The following is a 23066-nucleotide window of genomic DNA, read 5'->3' as shown; positions in this document are numbered from 1 at the left end:
CTAATATCGGACGAACGGCGGATATATCGCCTCTATACTACAATGAAAATACTCTACAACATAATAACCGCAAAAACAGTTGACCTTGAACATCTTTCATAAGCAAAGGGTTAATATAAATTGCAATTGATTATAATAATGTAATTAGAACTACGCTGGATTCTATTTTTTTGTATGCTTTATTTTAGTTAATTTCATATAAGTAGAGATCTCAATAAAAATCAATTTGATCCGTTCTTATGGTATCGATAAAGCACAGTTTGGTAGAATCCTCTCTAACCGTTAAAGCGTAGTAATGGCTAAAAATACCTCTGGTTTTATTAGAATGAATCCACCGGTCGCGATTTGCAACGATCCTTGTGTAATCCTCGCGTCTATCCCAAAAAAAAGAAATCATTGGATTTATTTGGTGAATTATTTCCAGGGTAAAGCTTCACACAAATGAAAACGGAAAATCTTGTTGCATCAAATTAATATACAACGAAAACTGCAATGGACAATACGAACTCTGTAAATAAGGATGAGATATAATAAAAGACTTAAAACTATGCTACATTCAGCTCTACATATATAGATAGAATTGCAATGTTATTTATTCGTCGATTGGGAAAACGTTTTATGACCTGAGTATGCAATACAATATAAGAATATTTATAGATGCCGGATCGGCGTAAAGCTGCTGCATTTTTTACTATAGCTATACTTTTATTTCGGAGATGCGCTTTCATGTCTTTCATTTCTTAAGGTCGAATAAGCGTTTCTCACTTCGTTTATTTCAATATTCAAACTTTCATTCAACTTTTTTACATATTGCTTAATCAACTGAAGTAGGCAGACCAGGAAAATATGTGTTTCACATGTTAAGACAATTCACTATAATATACCTTAACTGTTTTTTTTACATTTATTTGCAATTTTCGTAGTTCATATCCACACGAACGTACATTGTTGTATTGTGTATTCAGAGGATCGGTTGCAAACAACGTGTGTACGTTCAAGCGAACAAAGAGATACTCGTTAAAAATGAAACCTGAATACAAAATGAACAACTTTATGAGCATCTATTACTTTATGTTGTAAGTTAATATAAAATTTATTATTCACGTAGTCCATAATTGTATCAGAAACTTTTATGAAAATGAGATTTGGATTGACCTGCTAGTATTTTCTAATGCACTTTTCAGTAGAACAAAAAAGTCGCGACAAGAGGTACTTATTTTATTGTACAGTATATTTTGGGTCAAAGTTTATAGCAAAGATTTCTTGAAATATTATCAATATTAGAATTAGAAGAACTACGGGAAGAATCAGTAATTCTGATCTCCAGTATGCACCACACTAATACTGTGAATGAAAATACAAAGAAAAACGTTTATTTCATCGTACATTAAATATCGCTGGTGTCAAGAGTAGAGTTCTATATGAATCTTCACCATTAGGAGGATTCATATATTACTAATCTATTTTTTTAATATTTAATAATCGAGTCATAGATAGTACTTCTGTATTATTTATTTTTCCGAAGTAGATTCTGGTTAAACTAATAATCGATTAATTTCTGTAGTTCATATTGCAATAGTACAAAAACTAATATTACCACATCTAGATTGGATCAATGTACGTGATCGTTATAATTATTTATAATCCAATTGGAAATTGGAATTTGTAGTGAGCATTTGAAGTGCATAATTCTTTAGATAGACTCAACTGTTAATTATGGAATAACTAGATTAATATTTGCAGGCCGGAAACATCAACAACATTTTGTGTATGTACATCACAAATTTTACTTTAATATTGAAATATGTCTACATTAAAAACTACTTTATTTCTAATTAAGTAAACTTTAAATAAATATTTACCACATTGTTGAAAAATCCTCTTCTCGAATCATCCTGATGGATATATTTTATTGAAAGAAAGAAAAAACGTTTGATTATATTGATTATATTTCCATGAATATCATTTTATTAAATAATAGAAAGACAGATGAGAAATCAAGTCCCATTACAATCAATATACAATAATATATAATAAAACGGGGGGAATCTGGAATGACAATTTCCTCTCCGATTGCCGAGGCCCTGTGAATCTTTGGCAATTAACATTAATTCCTTCCTCATCTTTACAATTCTATATATATACATATATAATACATCGATCCATATGACCTTAGTCTTGTTTTTTTTTCTTAGTTTTGAAAAAATAAAATCACATTTATATAAGTGTTAAATCTCGCAATCGTTGATCTTCAATTGCCAAATTATGTTAAAAAGAGAGCGAGAAGTAGTAGGACCATGAACGCGTTTCCACGAGGACTGCTGCAGTACATCGACTTGGAGCCGGTATTCGCGTGTTGCATGGCCGCAGGTTTCTCCTCTGGAATATAATCAAAGGGAAAATTGCAAAAGGTTATTTCATTCATGTTTTCTTTCCTCTTTGCTCTCTACGACTTACCAGCCGTTGCATTCAAAACGTGGACATTGATCGAGGCCGGAATCGCGTTCGAAGGGCAGCAAGTGTAATTTCCGTTGTGACTTTTATCGGCGTCTGGTAGCAGTAGGATGCTAGAAGATCTATCCGCAATTACATGGACTCCCGGGTCGTAGTTAATCATTCTTTGCTCGTGATACCAGAAGACGTAAGATGGGGGTTCCGTGGATTGCCTCATGGTGCAGACCAAACGCAAGGATGAACCGGAACGAACGTGCAAATCGGGTGCGCCAAGTACTTCGGCCGATGCCTCTGGATGATGGAACAAAGAAACGACGAGATTAATTACATCGGAGAAAAACTTTTGAGGATGTTAAAAAGCAATTCTTCAGATTTAAAGCTTTTCATTACTTTCAAGGTAATCGCTCACTTTTTGATCTGTCTTTGAAATTAATATTAATACCATACCCAATAGAATATTTAAGAAAAAAACAAGATGTTGTAAGAAAATGATTTTTTTTTATTGAGTTACTTTGAAACCATTTGTCTTTGAGTTATGTCGCGTTTAGTATGGTTTTGAAACTCTGTTAGTAATCTTTTTGTTTCTGGTCCATGCTCAACAGTTAAAGATATTAAAAAGTACATAACATATTTGAATGCAGAAATTTTCAGAAACTTTTCATCTCTGTTTTTCAGATATGAAATCGATACGTTTGTTAGAAGAATTGATACTAGATATGAGAAGTGTTTCATCAAAAGATATATCATTGTCTTCCCTGTTTCCTACTAACTTTGGCAAACGTTCTCCATTTCGATTGGTGGGATTTTTTGGGAATAATTCACAATGAATTACTAAAACTTGGTCAGACTATTACAGAAGAGGTGTTGTATTCCCAATTAGTAAGATTAAAAGCAGAACTGCTTAGAAACGATCAGTTTAGTATTTTAGAATTCTAAAGCATGATTATGCAAGACCACATGCAACAACGTTTACGCGGGCCAAAATATTTGTACTTAATTTATTACTTTTTTAAGTCGATAGAACATTCGCTTTATGAAAACAAAAATAAAATATTTAACAAGTCCTAAATCACCTGGATCCATATGTTAATGAAAAGTCGCCAAAATTTTGGGAAAGAGATATTAAAAACTGCCTATTCTGTGAAGGAAAATCGTATATTATAAACAAAATAATATTTACAGTTTTTGTTGAACATTGCGCATTAAAAATATATATTATTTTCTTTTATGTCGTGTAATGTTATTCACAATCTGAACATTTAGTAAATTTAAGATCGCGGTTGACATTAAATGGATAATCTTTCCCGGTGGATAGTTACCATTATGATGATTTGATTTTTTAATTTGTTGGTTGGTAGTATATTGATGCTCTGCGATTCCACTATTTCCCTTCACTGTGAATATGCTGCTATCCTTAACACTGTCATTGTCCATCGACTTGACTTAAAAGGTCCATATGCTGAACCTCATTCATTTCACTGTCCATCTGTGATGAACGATGGCCCTATTGATGCAAGGGCTCACAAAGGGCCTGGCTTGACCAGGATTTGAACCTGCGCCCACTAGCTCGTGGGTAGTGCGACTTAACCATGCGTCTATTAGTTGCCCCATTAAAAATATATATTAATTGATTTACCAATTATTATGTACAAAACCAATTGTTTCAAATATTCATCAAAATAATAGAGGTATAGCTTACAATATACGCCAATTAAATTAGAAATCAATTATTTACTAAATATTGTTTAATACATTTATCCGTATAAACATATATTGTATATTTCATATTTTGACATGACAACTTTTTAAACAAAAATATAGGGAGACAATGAATTATTTATATATTAAATACTCAACTGTAATTTAAATGTAAAGCGAAAATTGTACATTGCATTCCGTGCAATATTTAAAAAAAAATACTGACTTATTTACAATGTTAATTACAGTACATAATAACGACAGTGTTCTGCAATTTTTATTTAATTTCCTTTTTTTATAAAAGATGTTTCTGCATAACTCTTGTGAATCACATCCATTAATTTTTGTATCCAATATTTTTTCGTTCTTATTAATTTCGCCGTTCCGAAGCAAAAACTGATAAATATCGTGATGAAAGAATTGAAGAAGATTAAATGCTTTGTGTAGCGCGTCCAAATGGACCGCTAACACTGCAGCAATTAAACGGGGAAAACGTTCGTTTGTTCGTTTTCCTATACCACAATGTTTTTCTTTTTCTCTCTTTCTGCTATTCTTTTTATGTCTCACATACGCCAATAATGAAATTAATTTTCGGGTCCGCTTTAATTGAGGAGCAAATATGGCTTTTGGGGCGAGGCTTACACAGCCATAGCGAGTGAGCAACATTTTTATTTCATCCTTTGGTAAAATGAAGGAACGAACGACAAGAAACATAAATCCCAGTTTTACAGCAGATTTTTACACTCCTTTATCATACTTACATGTTTTTATTGCACTGCAGAAATCATCATCATCAAGGATTAATTTTATAGACGCAAGGAAACGAATGATGGAAAACATATAAAAAAAACAGTATTTTTTTTATAATTAGCTTTGACCCTGACTGAACAAATCCGCATTTTATACCTGCGTTTAAATGAATACTTATCATTAGCTTTCATTAAAAATACATGTTATAGTCTTCGCAGAGTTAACAATATAGTTTTCTGAATAAAGTGGTCAATATTAATTTTGATTATGATACTAAATATTATAGTGTTTAATACAAAAAGTGGTTTTAACAACAAGGGTTTTCATAGTTTTTAGAAGTTGACATATTATTTTTTTAAATATCTCATTTTTACTCTGCAATTGAATGATTCTTTAGTATAATACATCACTTATCAAAAATGAAATTTAGTAATCTTGCCAATATATATAACTTCTGTAACACACAAACAATAATTTAAACGTTTTAGTCAAGTAATAATTGTATAAATTTTAATATTTATAAATTTATATATAAACAATTAAGACTATTTAATTCTAATGTTTAATGTATTATGTTATTTCGATTAATTAACGAATTATAATGCTATCATATGAAATTATCAGTTAAAAATAATTAAACACAAAATTGGTTATTTAAACGACACATAACACTGCACTAACTTTATATTAAAATCTCGACTTCCTCTGATCCTTCGGCTTCGTAAATTTAGCTATTGCGACAGTGCTTATACAGTTTCCAAAATCTTGTTTATAATTTACAAGAAACTTTCATTAATTGCATTATTTCAGTCGCTATGCTTCTCAACAAATTAACGTTTAAAGTTATAATGTTAACAATTTATCTTATATGTATTAATCAACAAATTTTGATCATATTATTTCTTTTGTAATAATATTTGATTGAATTTATTAGTTTATATTATATTTAAATAATTATTTATTTATTTTCTTAATTGTTTATGCGTATATTTTAAAATCCCATTCAGAAATGTACAGAGAGAAAGTTGACAATGAGATAAAAGCATTTTGCATAATGGAGCTCTTTTAACAGAGGAATAATGAAAGTTATATAAAACAAACAACAAAACAATAAAACAAAAGGAACACTAGATAGGAAAATGTTGGAGAAATCTTTACCTGTGACTTTGAGTTCGACGATGATGCTGGTAGCCGGATGAATGGATACTTGGCATTCGTAGATCCCAGCATCGGAGAACTGAACGTGCTTAATCAGTAGACCCCAATTTTGTAAATGCCTGACGTGCTCCACCATAAATCTGTCATCCGTGTTGTACGTTGTCAAACCAACGGTCAGCAGGTGATAGTCACGTTTCCTGATCCACGACACCTGTAAAAATACCGATTTTTAAGTTTATTTCCAACAGTTATAACAAATATTTGTTTTCTACTTGAAATATTTTTAAATATTTAAAATTTATCATCTCATAATAACTAATCCATCAGCATCGTATATTATAATAACATTATATTAAATTAGTACTACATTACTATTATATTAGTACATCTGTGTTCAATTTCAACATTTTGATTACATTTTAATCAAATTGTAATTGAATTTCTCGAATCGACAAAAGCAAGACGATTGAAAGCCAGAAATTCGATACATAACTGAACAAACGAGGAAAATATTTTGCAGTAAAATACAACATCAGTTTAAAAAAAATCTCTGGGGGTCTGTGTGTTTCCAGGTAAATATCTTACTGGAAAATGATAAACGAGCATCGGCTCACATTGCGCGCAAGATTTTAAAAGTGTACCTTTCGCATCCACCAAATATACGTGTACGTGTGCATCATGCAATAATCACATTCTCCACATGATTTATGGTCCAAATTCCTCACAGATTCAACTAAAACTCGTATCACATTATCATCCTCATTTAAGTATGATGCATTAATAGAAATCATATGAAATAATTTTAATACTAATCAAAGTGAAATTTGAACTGCTTTAATAGCAATATCTTTTTATTATATGCACCATGATGAACTATATAATTTAAATGAAGTTACTAATAAATTTAATTATATAAGTTCGTACATATAAAAGTACATTTACAATGGGCAATTCATTTTTCCACCAATTATTTTAGTATAATATTATAAAGTTAAAAAAAAATTTAATCTTTATATATATATCAAGGGTGATCAGACTAAAGTTTTTGATATAAAAATTTAAAAATTCTTCATCACAATATCATTAACTCTTTGCTAGTTGAGAGTTTATGAATTTGTAATTCTTTTTAGTCACTTTCAAAAATTGACAGTACAAATTCACAATTCAAGAAAATCATTATTATATGAACTTCATATTTTATTACACATTATTTATCGAATGTACGAAATTTATAGTTATTATTACGTTGGCCACATCTTCATTATAGTACATTATTTCCAGCAACATAATCTTATAATAAATGTCTAAAAATACATTTGTATTGATAATTAATTTAATTCAGATTGTTGTATTATTTAGACATACGTTATTTATTAATATTATTGATGAATTTTTTATTTTACTTTAATTTGTTTAATATTTTGCATAAACGTATAATTTGGACTAGAAATACTGTATATATTATTTTCGTCGTGATATCATTAAGCATTTCACATTTGTATGTATAATATATTATTCAATTATTGTCCCTTTTTCGAGTTCCACATATAAAATGTAAAGTATTTCTTTAAATACTTTTAAACTCAGCTGAATGGCAACATCACATAAATGGCCCAAAGAAACCTTAAGATGTGTAGAGGTAGTTACCATTTATATGTGACGGTGGCAGAAGGAATGAGCTTTTAAAGTTTTCTCAGGTATAAATCCGTGTTTGCGGGCGACCGCATGGGAGCTTTAACGTCAAGAACTAAGTACGTGTTTGTATTAATAGACTCACCACGCCGGTGTTGAACTTCCTCACGACACAAGGCAATATCGCAGTACCTCCAAGCTGAGCCATGACAACGGTGCAGTTTTCGGTGGCGAAGACGCTAACACCAGCCCCATCCCTGCCTCCTCCACCCAATTTGCCGCCACCTGGACCACGTTTTACATTCACATCCTTACCCCGATGCTTGGTCTCATAGCTCCTTCGTACTCTTCCTATACCATCGCCATCTGCAATCATATAAGAACATCATTCTTCGCGTGCAGAATCTTCGTTTTACTGGTGTTAATATGAGGAGTTCGCCTTCAGAACGGAAAACTCGTGCTCCTGCGATGAAAAATGACCGGAATTTTTGAGGCTCTCTGTATGCCGTATATGAAATATCATCACCATCACTTCTCAAAATCTTTTATGAAATTACGCTGTGCACGCTCATTTTATTTTCCGTCCTTTACAAATAACCTTTGTCTCGGAATAAGTTGGAAAGCGAAATTGTAAACGCGAGCTAACATTGTTTCCGCTGCTAGTCATATTGTCCTTATTACAAAAAATAAACAGTAATTGAGTGCACTCTACTATTGAATTTGTTTTAAAAATATGCATCAATTTTCTATATTTAAAGGCAGAAATTAACTTAAAGAAATAAAGACATAGAAATAAAATGAAAAAAAATAAATTTTAGAGTTTGCAGTGAGATTGATTATAATGAAGTAATGATATTGTTTCATGACTTATACGATCAAATTATCTCTTCTGATGACTATATATATTAATAATTTATTCACTTAACCTCAAACTGTGTTTCCATTAAACTTTTAGTTATCGAGAGTTAAATTTTCATTTTTTTAAACTTTGAACGCAAATTACAACGAATACTACCTAATCATTCAACTTTCATATGAATCTATTCAATCTATTATAGTTTCTAATGGACTCCTAAAATGTTAAAACACTGCTTTTTCGAGCGTAAATTTTTCATTTTATAACTTTGAACGCGAATAACAGCCATGTATGAATACACGATACAATCCTCAACCATCCAGTTTTCATATGCATCGTTTATTTTCCGAGAAAAGCACTATAATGTGAAAACACCAATTTTTCGAGCGTTAAATATGTGTGAGCAATTATTATTTGAAGAAATAATTTTATATGGTTGAACCTTAAATAATACAGCTCTGTCTATTGTGCATCAGTAATGATTTAGTAAATAAGATGTTTATTCTATTAAATGTATTATCTATAACTATTATAAATTGGAATGCAATTTATTTCATATGAATTCAGCTGCAGTAAATAACAGTGCGTCGTTTGAAAGTAAATGTGTGCCAATACTCGCCGTTAATTTATTTACATAATTCAGAATTTGTATATGCGTAACGCAGTTACACAATTCATAGATGCATTTAATAATTAATGAAATTGAATGATCAAAGTACAAAATATATGGAATTAATTTATTTCATTATAAAATTTAAATATTGTAATAGTCACGTAATAAACATTTCCATTCAATAATTGACCGGTATCTCATAACATTGTATTAAAGTTTTAAAAAAACAGAAACAAACAGGCAAATTTTGACGTATCCATTATTTAAAATGAATAGTTTTGAATTGTTATAATTCTGGAGGATGTTTAGAATAATATGTTCATTATCTAATATTTCAAGTTCTATACAATTATATATTTCAAAATAATATTAATAATATATGAATATGGCGCGAGTGCAATATCTATACACAGCAATTAAATAGATATTGCATTAACGTTGTTGAAAATGTTACAACATTAATGCAATATAATTATTACGTTGTGATGCAGTTCTGCTTCATTAAATGATAAATACATCCATTAATTACATAACTGCGTTTGGCAAAATTAAATTTTCAATTAATTTATTAATTTAACAACCAGATTTGACATAAATTCATTTTAAAAGGCCACAGCCAAACTGTTTAAATATTACAATTTCAAATAAGCACAACCAACTGCAATCAATTTCATAAACATATGCAGGTATCTCCCGACTTACGAACTAGTTCCGTTCTAAAGGGTTGTTCGTAAGTCGGGGGAATTAAAAAAAAAACATCAAAATATACTTATCCTACCACACTTTATCATGGTTATTTTCGATATGTTCAGCTGAGTAGCCATTTGTCTTCCACTGTGTCGCGGATTTCATTCAATTCGAGCCTTAAGTTTCCAAACCACTTTTACCACGTTATACAATGTTTTCCGACCATCAAAATAGTATTGTGTAAAATAACTAGATTCATTATATATTATGGATCGAAATATGAAAGATTTATTCACATTATAGTGTTCGAGGGCTCTAACAATAGTCACTTTTGGTTTTCCGCTCAAATATTGGGCTATCACACTATTACGTTTGAATTCCATCGCTGATGATGTTTTTTTCCAAAAAACTGAGATGCAAATGCTTTCGCAGGCTTGTAAACAATAAAATCAGTTATCATTAGGCGAAATATGGACACAACATTGCCAACGGTTCAAAAGTTATAGCAGTTTTAAGTTGGTTGCAGCCACCATGTACAGAACATTTATTGTTATTTTCAGATTATTATTTTTAGAAAAAGAAAACATATTCTTCTAATAATAATTCCATGTTTTTATTTATTACTAACCCATGTCTATTTTATATCCAGCTGATAACAAATGCAATAAGGTTACATCAAATTCGATATAAATTCAGTGGATCCGTGCGTTCCTCAGATGCGCGTATATATACATTCTATATATTTTTTATGTGTAAAAATGTGTCCCAACCGCCGAAGATAGGAAACTTCCCAAGGGGAATCTTGAAGCCCCGGCAAGCATCTTTTCAGCGGTGGATGCGGATCTCACCATACCTTTGAACACATACGTTATTTACGACGCGTTAGGAAATCAAACATGTCTCCAAAAAAAGTATCAATATGAAAATATGAGGAATTCTATACATTCGCGCTCTTCACATTTCAATAAATGACAACGACATGTATCAATCCAATAATCCATTTTCAAAGTGTGGAATCAGGTCAACTTTCCAAATAAATCATGAGACAAACGAGGTCGAATAAAAGATACAAGAAACATGTAAAATTACCAAATCTGCACACAATTTTGCAAAAGGCTTCTGATTATAAGCATTTAATTAAAATTTTATATATACTATATATTTTTTATAGAATTGTAACAAATAGATATATAAAGAAAGACAATAAAATCTTAACGTAACGTAAACGTTAATTCTATATACTTACTATTTTAAATCAATACACGCTATATCCAGAAATATCACTACTACAACAGCGTAATTACTTTATTTTTATATATCCTAATTCTCATGAGGTCAGGTCACCTCTTTTAGTATTCAAAATGAATAATGTATCGATTTACACGTAAAAACTCAGTGTAATACGATGACCGCATCATCTACTTTTATTCGGTTCACATAATAACGAGCTTTCTTTTTATTTTCACACTTTTTTCCCGAATCACAAATGTCGCAAATGGGCATCGCGTGTGGTTGGCGCAAATTACAAAAAAAAATATCTAATAATTGAAGTTTGTGAGTCAAAAATTTTCGGCATTTTATACGGCAATTTTCGAGTATGAATTTATCGCTTCTAATTAAGTAATCCCGATGTAATTGAAGGCAATTTTCGCGGATTTTGATCTCGCCTTCGGAGTGAAAATAACCGGGTAATAGTAGCGAATTTAGAAATAGTGAATAAATTATTAAGGGTTATTTTTCTTCTTGTTTCAGCAAAATTCATGTAATTAGTATTTCAGATTACAATTTCTATCGTTAATGGATGAACTTTGAGGAAGCAATTTTCAGTTTCTTATCGACGCCGCTGCTCGATCATTAATTATTTGAAGCCAGAAGATCAAAGTTTTATAAATTGTATCGATTGGAGAAAATGTTTGTGGCGAGGTATACTTGCCAATAGGGCGTCAGCTTATTGTCAAGGTTAGTTGTTTTAATTAATGGTAATAAAGTATTGCATGCAGCGTATATCATTAATATTGATTTTGTGATTTAATATTATTATTATGTATAGTTTTCCAGCATAATATAAATAATAAAGGTAATTTTATGACCGCTATTTATATTCGATGCAACGCACATTTCCCAACAGAAAACAGACAAAGAAATATATAAATTAAGAACTTCGGAAAACTTTGCGGTCTATTTTATTAAGTTTCGGGGAATAAAGTCTCCGACTTAATCTAATAAATATCCCAAAATACTAACAAATGATTTCATTATAGCAGAGAGCACGAGGCGGACCTTCGGAGGGAAAAAAATAAATATTTGCGTTCAAATTTATAGGGAGGCCTAGGGAAGTAAATGTGGGCCATTTGTTTGTATCTTACGTGGGTCGCCTGGCCCTGGTAAAGAACAAGAATGAAGAAAAAAAGAGGAAAATGTTTCGAGGGTTGCGTTACGGCTGTACAATTTATATGTCCTGCTATACCCCAATTCTGCCAGGTCCTTTTATGTCATTCCGCCCATACTACAAAAGGGAAAAAAATAGAAAGAAAGGGATACAACGTAAAATGCACACACTTCTTATCGTTTAAAAAATAAATTATTAATTCTATTATATCAAGCTAATTTTTCCGAAGACAGAAGAAAAAACGAGAGTTGAAAATGCATTGACTTCAGGTTTCATTCAAGTGGATAGTGTAGACTGTGATACTGATACTGTACATGTGTTGATCAAGTACAACTAGGAAATCCAAATTTATCGTAATTTTTGTTTAATTTACCAAAAATGTTTTCAGTTGAAAATTTTTCACTTAATAAAAAAGCAAAACTTTATATTTTGATCGACGAAGTAATTTTGATTCTTCAGATTTTGGTCATAATTGGTAAAACATCATCATTTTTAACTTACTAGTCAAAATAAAATTATCGAAATTACCTGTATTTCTTATTAAAATTTACCTGTATTAACCACAAACTAGATCTATACAATTCAACATATAATCAAAAAAAAAATTTTATTTAATTATTTGTATTAATTAACTGTTGTCATCGTTCATATATTAATAAAGTGAAGGACAGTCAATGAGATTAATAAATGTATCTATTTATATGTAGTACTTATGACACAGAGGTCACTAGAAAAAGTGTCAGAACTATCTTTCAACAAGTAATTACTTAGTTGCAATAGTGTTCTCAAACTATTGTTGTATGAAATGTTGTTATATAATTAGTTTAGTTTCAAATGCTCAAGCATCCATCGATTTCAATCGAAAACTTTGTGTACCGTCGCAGCGTGCTGTTTAACATGCAAAAACGAAGACAAAATAAATAATAGTTTAAGTAAATTAACACCAATTCCTAACTTAAAATTAAAAAAGTCTTTCATGAATTTACACGTCGAAAATAACAATTTCTCCAAGGTTTCTAACAAGTAATGATTAATAATTATATCTAAAACTTTACCTTAAATCATTTATGATAGTACTGTGTGTTGTAAACACAAAAGTACACACTTAAAATAAGAAAAAAAATACAAAAAAGCAAATCTTCTAATTTATAACATTTATTGACGAATCTACATAATCTACATCTGATATAAAATTAGAAAAGCTCAAATTCAAATAAATTCTCAACAAATATGTCTTGAACATTGTACAACATTTTATCCTTTTCAGTAAGGGTCAAATTGAACATATATTATAATATCTAAACAACTTGCACGTCTACACTATTGCGTGGTCAAATTGACCGGATAGTAGCTGTTACGGGTTAATACGAGCTTGTTGTAAGTTTTAGGAATATTAAACATAGCGATTGATACATATGATACAATAGTATTACGTGACTTTCCGAACCGCTGGAAATGACTATTTGTATCAATCACACGACTAATTCCTTCCGTTATTATTAATATTAACGAACTGTGTTATTATTTGAGCGTGCTAATATTATTTATTTTTATAAATTATTGTCATGCCATGCCGTGAAAACGATCACGATCGGAAACAATTTCATTTTTTTTGTCATGTTCATTGACAATATGTATGTCGGGCATTTTAATACTACATATACAGGGTGCCCCTAAAAAAAATATACACTGCTTAACACATTACACATTTTAGATTCGTTTGAAATGTCTTTATTAATTATATGTGAATAAAAACTGAAGTTATGATCATTAAAACTGTGTATACATTGGTTTGGGTCACCATATATATATGTTACATATTATTAAACAAAAGTGGCTATAAAATGGAATAACCATAGCATGGGTTAAATTTAGGGAAATTATGGTCATGAGCAGAATTTAATAATCCCGTGAATTTATGATCACTGCATTGAACGATTCTCGAGGATTCGGCAGAACCTAATCAAATATTGGGTGTGTAGTCTCTACCTACAGCATTCCACCTCAATATGCACCCCAATATAATATTGTCTTTCTATCTCAACCCATTAATAATCGCCATCCAACCGAATTATCATCCCAACAATACCTAAATAGAATGCGTATATTTTATCCGCTCAATGTCAATTCAATTTCGTACATAACAGTTTGCAATATTGATTATGGAATACATACTACTTTTCTCGATTAATTCGATGTCTTTGTTTAAATTGTACCACTACTAATTGTCCTACAGAAACTAATACAATCGGACATCAGTTACAGACACAAAATAACTCTATATTGTGTAATAACCAGTGGCAATTGGTGGCGCAGCAAATGTGACACACACGGTTCCACGACAAATTTACGATTATCGTAAATTTATAAAAAAAAAATCTTTTCAGTTGACTTCATGTTAATATTTGAATTAACACATTCAGACTGGGAGGGAACAATTAGAAATAAAGTTTAGAAAAATCTATTAGTTGTTACGGAAAATGTCGGAATATCAATGGAAAATATATTACTAATATACCAAGCAATACTGAAACCAATTATGAGGTGCACCCAGCATATCGAACATTCAAATTATCAAAAGGTTGCAATTAAAATGCTTAAAAAATATCATAGGGCGACTAATAGCCGAATGGTTAAGTCGCTCTAACCACGATCGCATCAATATACTACTGAAGTTAACCTACAACACGGCAGCCAACCAACAAATTAATAAAAATCAAATCATCATAATGGTAACCATCCACCGGGAAAGATTATCCATTTAATGTCAACCGCGATCTTAAATTTACTCAATTCACATTGATGAACAGATTGTGAATAAAATTATACGACATAAAAAAAAGAAATATCATCAGGACGTGCTTTTTTTAATAAACCTTTGTCGGAGAAAGTGTAGAATATTAATATTGAAAAAAAAGAAGAGTTAAACCCTTTTGGGGTGATGCTGCTAGATATAGGCTATGTACAACCATCCAGCGATGATGATTCTTCAAGTAAAAATTAAAATGTCGCATTTACAAAAAATATAGATGATCCGTTTACTACAGAAGATATAAAATCAAATGACGAAAATGAAGAAGAATTAGATTTTACTAAAAAAAAATATGAACTATGAAACAAAATATTCTACAAGAAAAACAAAGAACTGTATTATGTAATATAATAATAATAATAATAATAATCAAGTTTATTGACCAAGAGAATACAAAGAAAACAAAATAAAATAAATAACAAACAAAACGGAAATGGATGTTGTTTTCAAATAATTTCCCACAAGTCTATTGATAATTTAAAGTGGAGATTTAATGATATATTACAAAGTGCTCTAAAACTTAATTTTTACATATATAATCGAATATTATTGTCAGAAATTCCCACAAATGGGCTTCTTTTAAAAGTCGTTTTTAAACACAAATACATTGACTGCCGAATTTATGATTGTATTGAAAAAAAAACATAATAACTGGGAATTATTTCCCGGAAACGAAATAATCCGGAAAATTTTATCTGCTTATTATCCACTTCTTAGTACGAATAAATATTAAATATTTACATGTATAAATATCAAATGAATGATTATATATTAAATGTACTAATAATAACTAGTTAATACATCCAAAGATAACATTTGTATGATCGTACACATTATTGTATCTATTTCACATTTTTTTCGGAATTTGTTTAGGCAATACTTGTATTTTGATATGTCAATTGTATAAACCAATATTATGTTACCTATTTCAATAAGTGGATGATATTCCTTTATCATATATTCAAAAGGAAATACGACACCCTAGTAGGCGTTAGCCTAATACGCCAAAATTGTGCATGTAATACGAGAACGTTTGAGACCCAGTTACTTTAATTAGACTCATATCTACAGTTTGTTTTTATTGTATATACATTAACCAATTCAGTGTAAAATAATAATTCGTTAAAAAAAAAATGAATTATCTGTTAATTGAGTTTACTTCCGATAAAACAATCAGAAAACAATTAAATTTTGTAATTAGAAATATAGAAATATTATATAAATACTAAATATCTATATATAATTCAACAGAAATTTAACGCAAGATTTACGTCATAAATCTGGAAGAAGCTTGAAACAAGGGTAGGGGAAGGATGTTGTAACGTTAGAGCGGAGCGTCTCGACTCCTTGGTGCTGTGGATGAATCCTTAGCTCTTTCCGCTTCCGTTTGAAGTGAATGTAAACAACGAAGCTTTGGCAAAATGTAGAACGACTTTTAAGAGACGCCCATTTATGGGATTTACCGTCTCTCCGCAGAGGCTAATTCAATAGGCGAAGTAAAACAATTGCTGAGGGTAGACGAGCATGAAAATCTAATATTTTAAATCAGAAAAACGAAATATTACTTCGTAATACGAATTTTAATCTCCACTTCAATCGACGGTTTAATTTCGTTAATGAGCTGCCCGTTTAATTTTTAATTAACATCACTTTTTTTCCTCCTACTCCCTTTTAACGTTCCCTAAGCAACAGGATGAAAAACTAACATAAAACGCACTTAGATGTTTTGTTGCAGTCGCGCTCCATTTATTTTAATATATACAAATTCAATTACTGCTGCTGCAACGGATAATTTGAACGCCCCGAACAACGCCTGTTGTAATGAGGGTACTCCACCCTCGCGTTTCTTTTATTTTGCTGCTCGTGCCATTATGTCCTTTATCTTTTCCGTTACTTTAGCTGATGTAATTGCATTCTAATTGGAAACTTAAGGTAATTGCGAACGATGCTCATAATAAAGGTTTTAGATTGCTATGGGATAATTTATTGCGGATAGGTGGAATCTACTTTTGCGTGCAATTGTACTTTGAAAAAAAAAAAACGGCTGGCACCAACAGATCTTTGAAATAATTCGCGTGCTGCACGCAACGAGTATACTGTCCATCTGGTGTCGCCGAAACTCCTCGAGCAGTAAACTTTCCAAGTGAAAGATGAGAAAATGGATGTTAGCAATTCCACAAACCTATTTTTACGCTCGTTGCATTACTGCATTTTCACTCAAGACATTTTAATAAATTTTCAAATATATTTTGCTACCACTAAGTTTCATGTTCAGTTCCAATATAGAATTATATTAATTTGAGAAAATAAATATCTTAACGACGTTGATGTCCTAATTCATTTGTGTTATCATCATAAGCTTATATAGAAAGAACATAATTGCAATTGGTTTCTTTATGAGTAAAATTGAATTTTGCATTAGAATAATAAAATTAAAGGAATTAAATTAAGTTTTACCTCAAAAAAATTCTTTCTATTTCATTCTTACTCTCGCAGTACCAAGTAAGTTTGTAAGGGCTCTATTCAAGCACTACGGGATATATTAATACTGAATATCTACACAACTTAAAGTATACTTGCATAATTTATGAGTTCAATTTACCGCTTACAAATTTATATTAACTCGAAAGTACTATGGAATAATTTTGGTTTCTCATGTACCAAGAATGGGGAAAATTAGTAATTATGATATGCAGTATGCATCATATTAAAACTCAATAATTTGATCCACATGGAGTACTTGTGGTTTTTTATTTGTCCCTACGGGTTAATTCTAAATTATTTTGAATACAAAATATAGCAATATATTTTTTTTTTTCAATATTTGTTTTATTAGAACCGTGAATTTGTGTTGTTACGACAAAATAGGGCGCGAGCTTAACGTATTTACGGTTCATTGACCACAAAAGGTTTCCCAAGCTCTAATCTGTACTTGGCTTACCTTGGAAGCTAATACGACGACATGCTTTATATATTTGGCTTTTTACTTCCATGCTCTTTCTTAATGATGGTAATCTCTTGCACGGAAATGTGTTTTCTTTTCATTTTCTTGGTATATTTTTGTTTAAATATTCATCATCCTTATTTACTAATTATTAACTCACAAATTATCATAAAAATATACTACAATATATATTAATAATAGTAATTCGATCATATTTTCCACAATTTTACTAATAATTTTAATTATCATGTCTAAGTTCCAAAAGCAACCTATTAATGTCTATTGTTTTCTTTTTATATATTACATGTAAATTTGTAGAAGTCATGTTTATTAACAACTATATTGTAATGATATCAAAACATTTAAGTATGCATGAATATTGAACCGCAAAGCGATATACTATGTTAATCGTATAATAATGATTGTAGTAAAAAGCTAAAAGCACATTTCTAAACAAACAAATCAATTATTTACATCACGTCAAAAAAAATCGTTGTGAATATTTTTTTTACTTTTAATGTAAAATTAGACTAAAAGTTACAAATCAACATAGCTTATTCTTGAGTTGTTGTAAGTTATAAAGTAAAGTATTGCAAACGATTTTATTAGCGTCGTTGGGTGCGCCGTAAAATCGATTAAAGGCAATAAAAGTTAAATTGTTCGAGGGCGATAAAAATTGTCACAGCGAATGAATAAAGAAGAGCGGAAAAAAGAAGAGAAAAGACATAAATCGCGGCGAAAGACCAGCGTCAGTATTAGTGGCTCACCGTTTGTGGTATGTCCGAGGACGAATGTACTCGTGGGAAAGACGAGGAGCACGAACACAATCAAACACTTCCAGGATCGTCCCTTCGCTGGCGAATGCAAATCCATTCTCCTTTCGCGTAGCTTCAATTGAAACCCATTCCACCTAAATCCATTCCCATTGAATCATCTCCGCAAGAAAAAAAAGATTTTTCACCTGCAAAAAAGGAAATATATTTATATAGAGAGAAAGGAATATATGTTATAGCCTTTTTTTTTGCTTCAATAAATCAGTAAAGGTTATGCGATTATTACGTTCCGTTATTAATAGATTGATTTATTCAGTGGTGAACTTTCGATTTTTGCTGGCGATTCGAATTGAATCACCACAACAATTTTTTGAAATTTGTATTATATTATATTAAATATTATGTTATAGTAGAATGGATTTGGTGGAAATACGACATTATCCCAAAAACAACTGAGATTTTAAATTTGCCACCATTTATTTCGCGGTAAAACCAGAATAGAGATTTTTATATTTTGTCATTAGTAAATAAACAACGAACGAACAACGCGTTAAAATCAGAAAAAATCACTTAAAGAATATTTTAAATTTGAATTATTCTGTTCAGTTCTAAACAAACAAAAAAACAGGGTCCATCCTCGTACAACTCGTTCGAATGAAATCATAGCCAGTGTTTCTCAAAATCCTTCAAATTCACGCTTTTTGTCGAAATATTTGCTTTTATTCTCTTACAAGGTTCAGTGGTCAATGATATTCATGTGGAAGACACTGCTAATGAAACCACAACATCGTCCAAATTTCCCAGAAATTATGTTAACGAGTTATGGAAAATTTCATTAGAAGAATGAATATGTGCTGCCAATTGTCAGATGTTTTGTATCAAACATAACATCCATGTCTCTACTTTCAAATAAAGTAAAAATATTATCAATTATCAAATTACAAAAAAAATTAAATATCAGTTCACTTTGGGACACCCTTTAGAAACTTTTTATATTGCGTTTAGTGCAACAGTCATACAAAAAATAAAAAGTAAACAACTGACAACTTTTTTTGCTTGTATATTTATTTCTTGTTTAAAAAAAAATTATAAATGAAATTGGTATATAAATGCAAGTGCTTGTGCAAAGATTGAACTATAATTGACTCAGTGATTGACAGTTCTGGGATATCTTATAAATAAAATAGTCCATAGAGCTTCTCACAACGAAAAAGTAATGCGAATGGCAAAATAAAGTAGTTTCATATGTACACATAGGAAAGTAGTATGTAACTGACTTCCGGACCGAACAAAACATCTCGTCTATTATTAAAGCTTATACGTATGAAGTCTGCAGACTCCTGGCTCTTAAAATTTTGAACGCTCTCAGAGTAATAGCATCTTGCTTTTATGTGCTGGTGTGTGCATATCTCGCGCATTTATAAATTTTACAACACAACTCATTTGGTGTGATGAAAAATTGAAAAATAATAAAACATAACCCATTTCTTTCTAATTATTTTTGTAATAAATTCCTGTGATACAAAAAATCGATAAGTGCGTTTGTATTAGATGATGAATTTGTGAAAGGGTTGCTAATTAATAATAAATGAAATGTCCAATTATTAACATAACAAATATAACATTTGGTTTAACTAAATTACTTAATTTCTACCAAAATATATTTACTTCCTGATGTTACCATCCCCTAACTTAATGTAATTAATACCATTATTCTACATGAATAACCATTCGTTACACGCTCGACCTTTCGTAGCATCGTTACTCGCGTGGCGTCTGAGAAACTTCGTTAAATATAACGCATAAAAAATAGGCAATTAAATTATGCTTTTGCGAATACATTTTCATATTGAATATTGACTTTCCTAGAGATTTCTGCTTAATGAAATAATATTTTTTATAATTGTGTAAAAGCGACTAAATAAAAATTGAATAATTAGTAGTCATGATTGATTCAGTCTAGAAATGACTAGAAGAGTTAAAGATCTGATCACATTTGTACAGACAAACATAAAAATATTGTTTTCCTAGCTATATTTATTCAGGTATATGTTTTTTAGTATAAATAATAAATATTTTGATTTTGCTATTTTCGCATTGCCTTAATAATGCAACTCTATTTTGCAGCTACAAACGGTATAAATATTTTAAAAAATGTAGAGACAGAAAGAGATAATCCTATTTTACTTAGTAGCCATTTGACTATATTTAATTAATTATATAGATTTTTGTTGTTAGAATTTAATCAATTCTTTTTCTATTAATTATTATTAAAAAAAATACTTTTGCATTATTATTTATTAATGTAATTAATAATAATGCATAATTATATGAGTTTATTAATATGGATAACAAAAAAAAAAACATAATTGACAACTTTGGTTTGAGTTACCGTGACTTTAATTTATAGATTTTGTTCGAAAAAGTTGCAATAAAACCGTTGCTGTGACATATTATTACTGAACATTCAATGAAAACAACCAATAATTTATGGAACATAATTATTTATATGTTTAAACCTTAAATAAATTCCAAATCAACTTGCAACTAAAATAAATTTGATCATTAATAAATACAAATTTCTTGAGACATGCAAAAAAAAATACATTTTTTAAATTTATTATTTCTTATATACATTTATTTTCTTGCGTGTTATGTAAAAGAACATTTCTAATTTGTGCTCCTTTATTTTCGAAATATTTCAAAATTTTGAAAAGTTTTAAAAATATAATATCCACTATATTATATTTATAAATCTTTGCTTAGCGACTATTTCGCTTAACGAGCAAAACAAACTTTTCGCATAACGTATAATGAGAAGAGGAATCCTGGATTGTAGCCTGCTACATTATTTTCTAAACTTGTGTTCAGACATATTATGTGAATTTTTTTGTGTAAAGTTTAAAAAAAACCTACAAAATGTCCTCGTTTATTCTCGTTAAGCGAGGTTTCACTGTATTTGACTTTAATGTAATCCAAATGAAATTCACAACTATATTTATTTTGTTTTAGTTATACACTTTTGTTATTTACCATTTGTATGAAATTATACTATTTCTTCAGTTTAATTAATTATTATTTTAATATTAAAATATATAATTCTGGTCAATAGCTTTATAATTATTCATAACTATAAAAATAATGCGTTATGTGTATGTAAATTATAGGTAAACCAATTAAATGTAACAATTGGACGTTCGATAAGTAATTTTAGCTGGTCTGATTGGCGTTTGGATTTGCGGTTTGCTCCGTAACCTCAGGAATACATTTCGTTAATTTCCTGCATGTGACAATTATCTGAATAAGAATTATAGAATTTGTAAAGATGAAAAAAACACTTACTCAAAATAATAGGTTTTAATCCAATTAAGCAAATCGAAGTATGAGAGAAAGCACTTGCAAAATGTTGTCTCTGAATCACACAGATGCACGCAGATAATAGATTACTCTAATTTACATGTAATATTTATATTTGAATTATTAATACGACTTATTGATGCTTTTCGAGCGTATCTTCGGTATTTCACTCTGCGAGGAACGCGACGAAAACCGCACTGAGTTCGCTCGGCGGCGGCCCGCGAGCCGCCCCCCGAGTGACTCATGCGCCCTACCGCCTCCGCAAGCCTCCAATATTTCGCAGGAAAATAATAAAATTTGCAGGAGGCTTCGTTTCCGCAACGCATCGTCGAAAAGCAGATTTTTCTAAATTGAACCTTGAACTTCATGCTTATTTCTACTGCAGGGACGAAATTAACTTACCGTTCAAAAAAAATATCCGCATTTTCTAAATTATTGGAAAATAAATTCGCATCCTCGCAGAAATGCGTCATCCCAATAACTCAATCCTCCTAATCAAATCCTATACTTAAAAATACAAATATTTGTTTATTCTCTTGATCTGTGTGTCGGCTATAAAAGATGATGTTTATTTATTTGAAAAATAAATGTTCAATATATAGTTGAATTAATCTCAGTCTAGTTTATTGGTCTCTCTAGTGTTCTTCAAACTTTTAATACCCTTACTTGCTTACTACGTTGTATATAATTTCCGGTTGACAGCAGCATCATTTAATAGTTCTTTTAAAAGTGGAAATATTTCTCCATCTTCCTCTTGTGCACTGTACCACACGAAGCAAAGCATGGTTAGTTACGTCAATTAATTCATCATGTTGAATCTGTAACTTTATGGTGCAGAAAGAGGTATATCCTCTAGTTTTTAATGGCTAGACGACTTGTACTATAATAAGATGCAAGGCTTAGTTAACGGTTGTTTTTAACTATTTGAAGAATTGTACACTCA

General features: G+C 30.3%; 1 protein-coding gene across 1 annotated transcript; it reads right to left on the bottom strand.

Moving 5' to 3' along the window:
• Nucleotides 1–1984: 1984 nt before the first annotated feature.
• On the bottom strand, nucleotides 1985–22332 carry LOC108567824 (lachesin-like). Its single transcript, XM_017928519.1, has 6 exons — nucleotides 22109–22332; nucleotides 18761–18954; nucleotides 7838–8058; nucleotides 6061–6271; nucleotides 2458–2745; nucleotides 1985–2379 (listed from the first exon to the last, which is right to left on the bottom strand). The coding sequence occupies exons 2-6, from the start codon at nucleotides 18864–18866 to the stop codon at nucleotides 2264–2266; spliced, it is 942 nt and encodes a 313-aa protein (XP_017784008.1). The 5' UTR covers nucleotides 18867–18954; nucleotides 22109–22332; the 3' UTR covers nucleotides 1985–2263.
• Nucleotides 22333–23066: the final 734 nt, after the last annotated feature.

Source organism: Nicrophorus vespilloides, unplaced genomic scaffold, assembly GCF_001412225.1.
Source record: "Nicrophorus vespilloides isolate i.1.1-1 unplaced genomic scaffold, Nicve_v1.0, whole genome shotgun sequence".
Lineage (NCBI taxonomy): Eukaryota > Metazoa > Arthropoda > Insecta > Coleoptera > Silphidae > Nicrophorus > Nicrophorus vespilloides.
The sequence above is the reverse complement of the archived record's forward strand: the minus strand, read 5'-3'. Positions and strand labels throughout refer to the sequence as shown.

Excerpts from the sequence above, each read along its gene's own strand:
- LOC108567824 (XM_017928519.1), bottom strand. The coding sequence starts at position 18,866 with ATGGATTTGCATTCGCCAGCGAAGGGACGATCCTGGAAGTGTTTGATT. Across the intron at positions 6,272-7,837 it reads GGAAGTTCAACACCGGCGTG|GTGTCGTGGATCAGGAAACG; the intron begins GTGAGTCTATTA and ends GTATTTTTACAG. Across the intron at positions 2,380-2,457 it reads CGTTTTGAATGCAACGGCTG|AGGAGAAACCTGCGGCCATG; the intron begins GTAAGTCGTAGA and ends ATTATATTCCAG.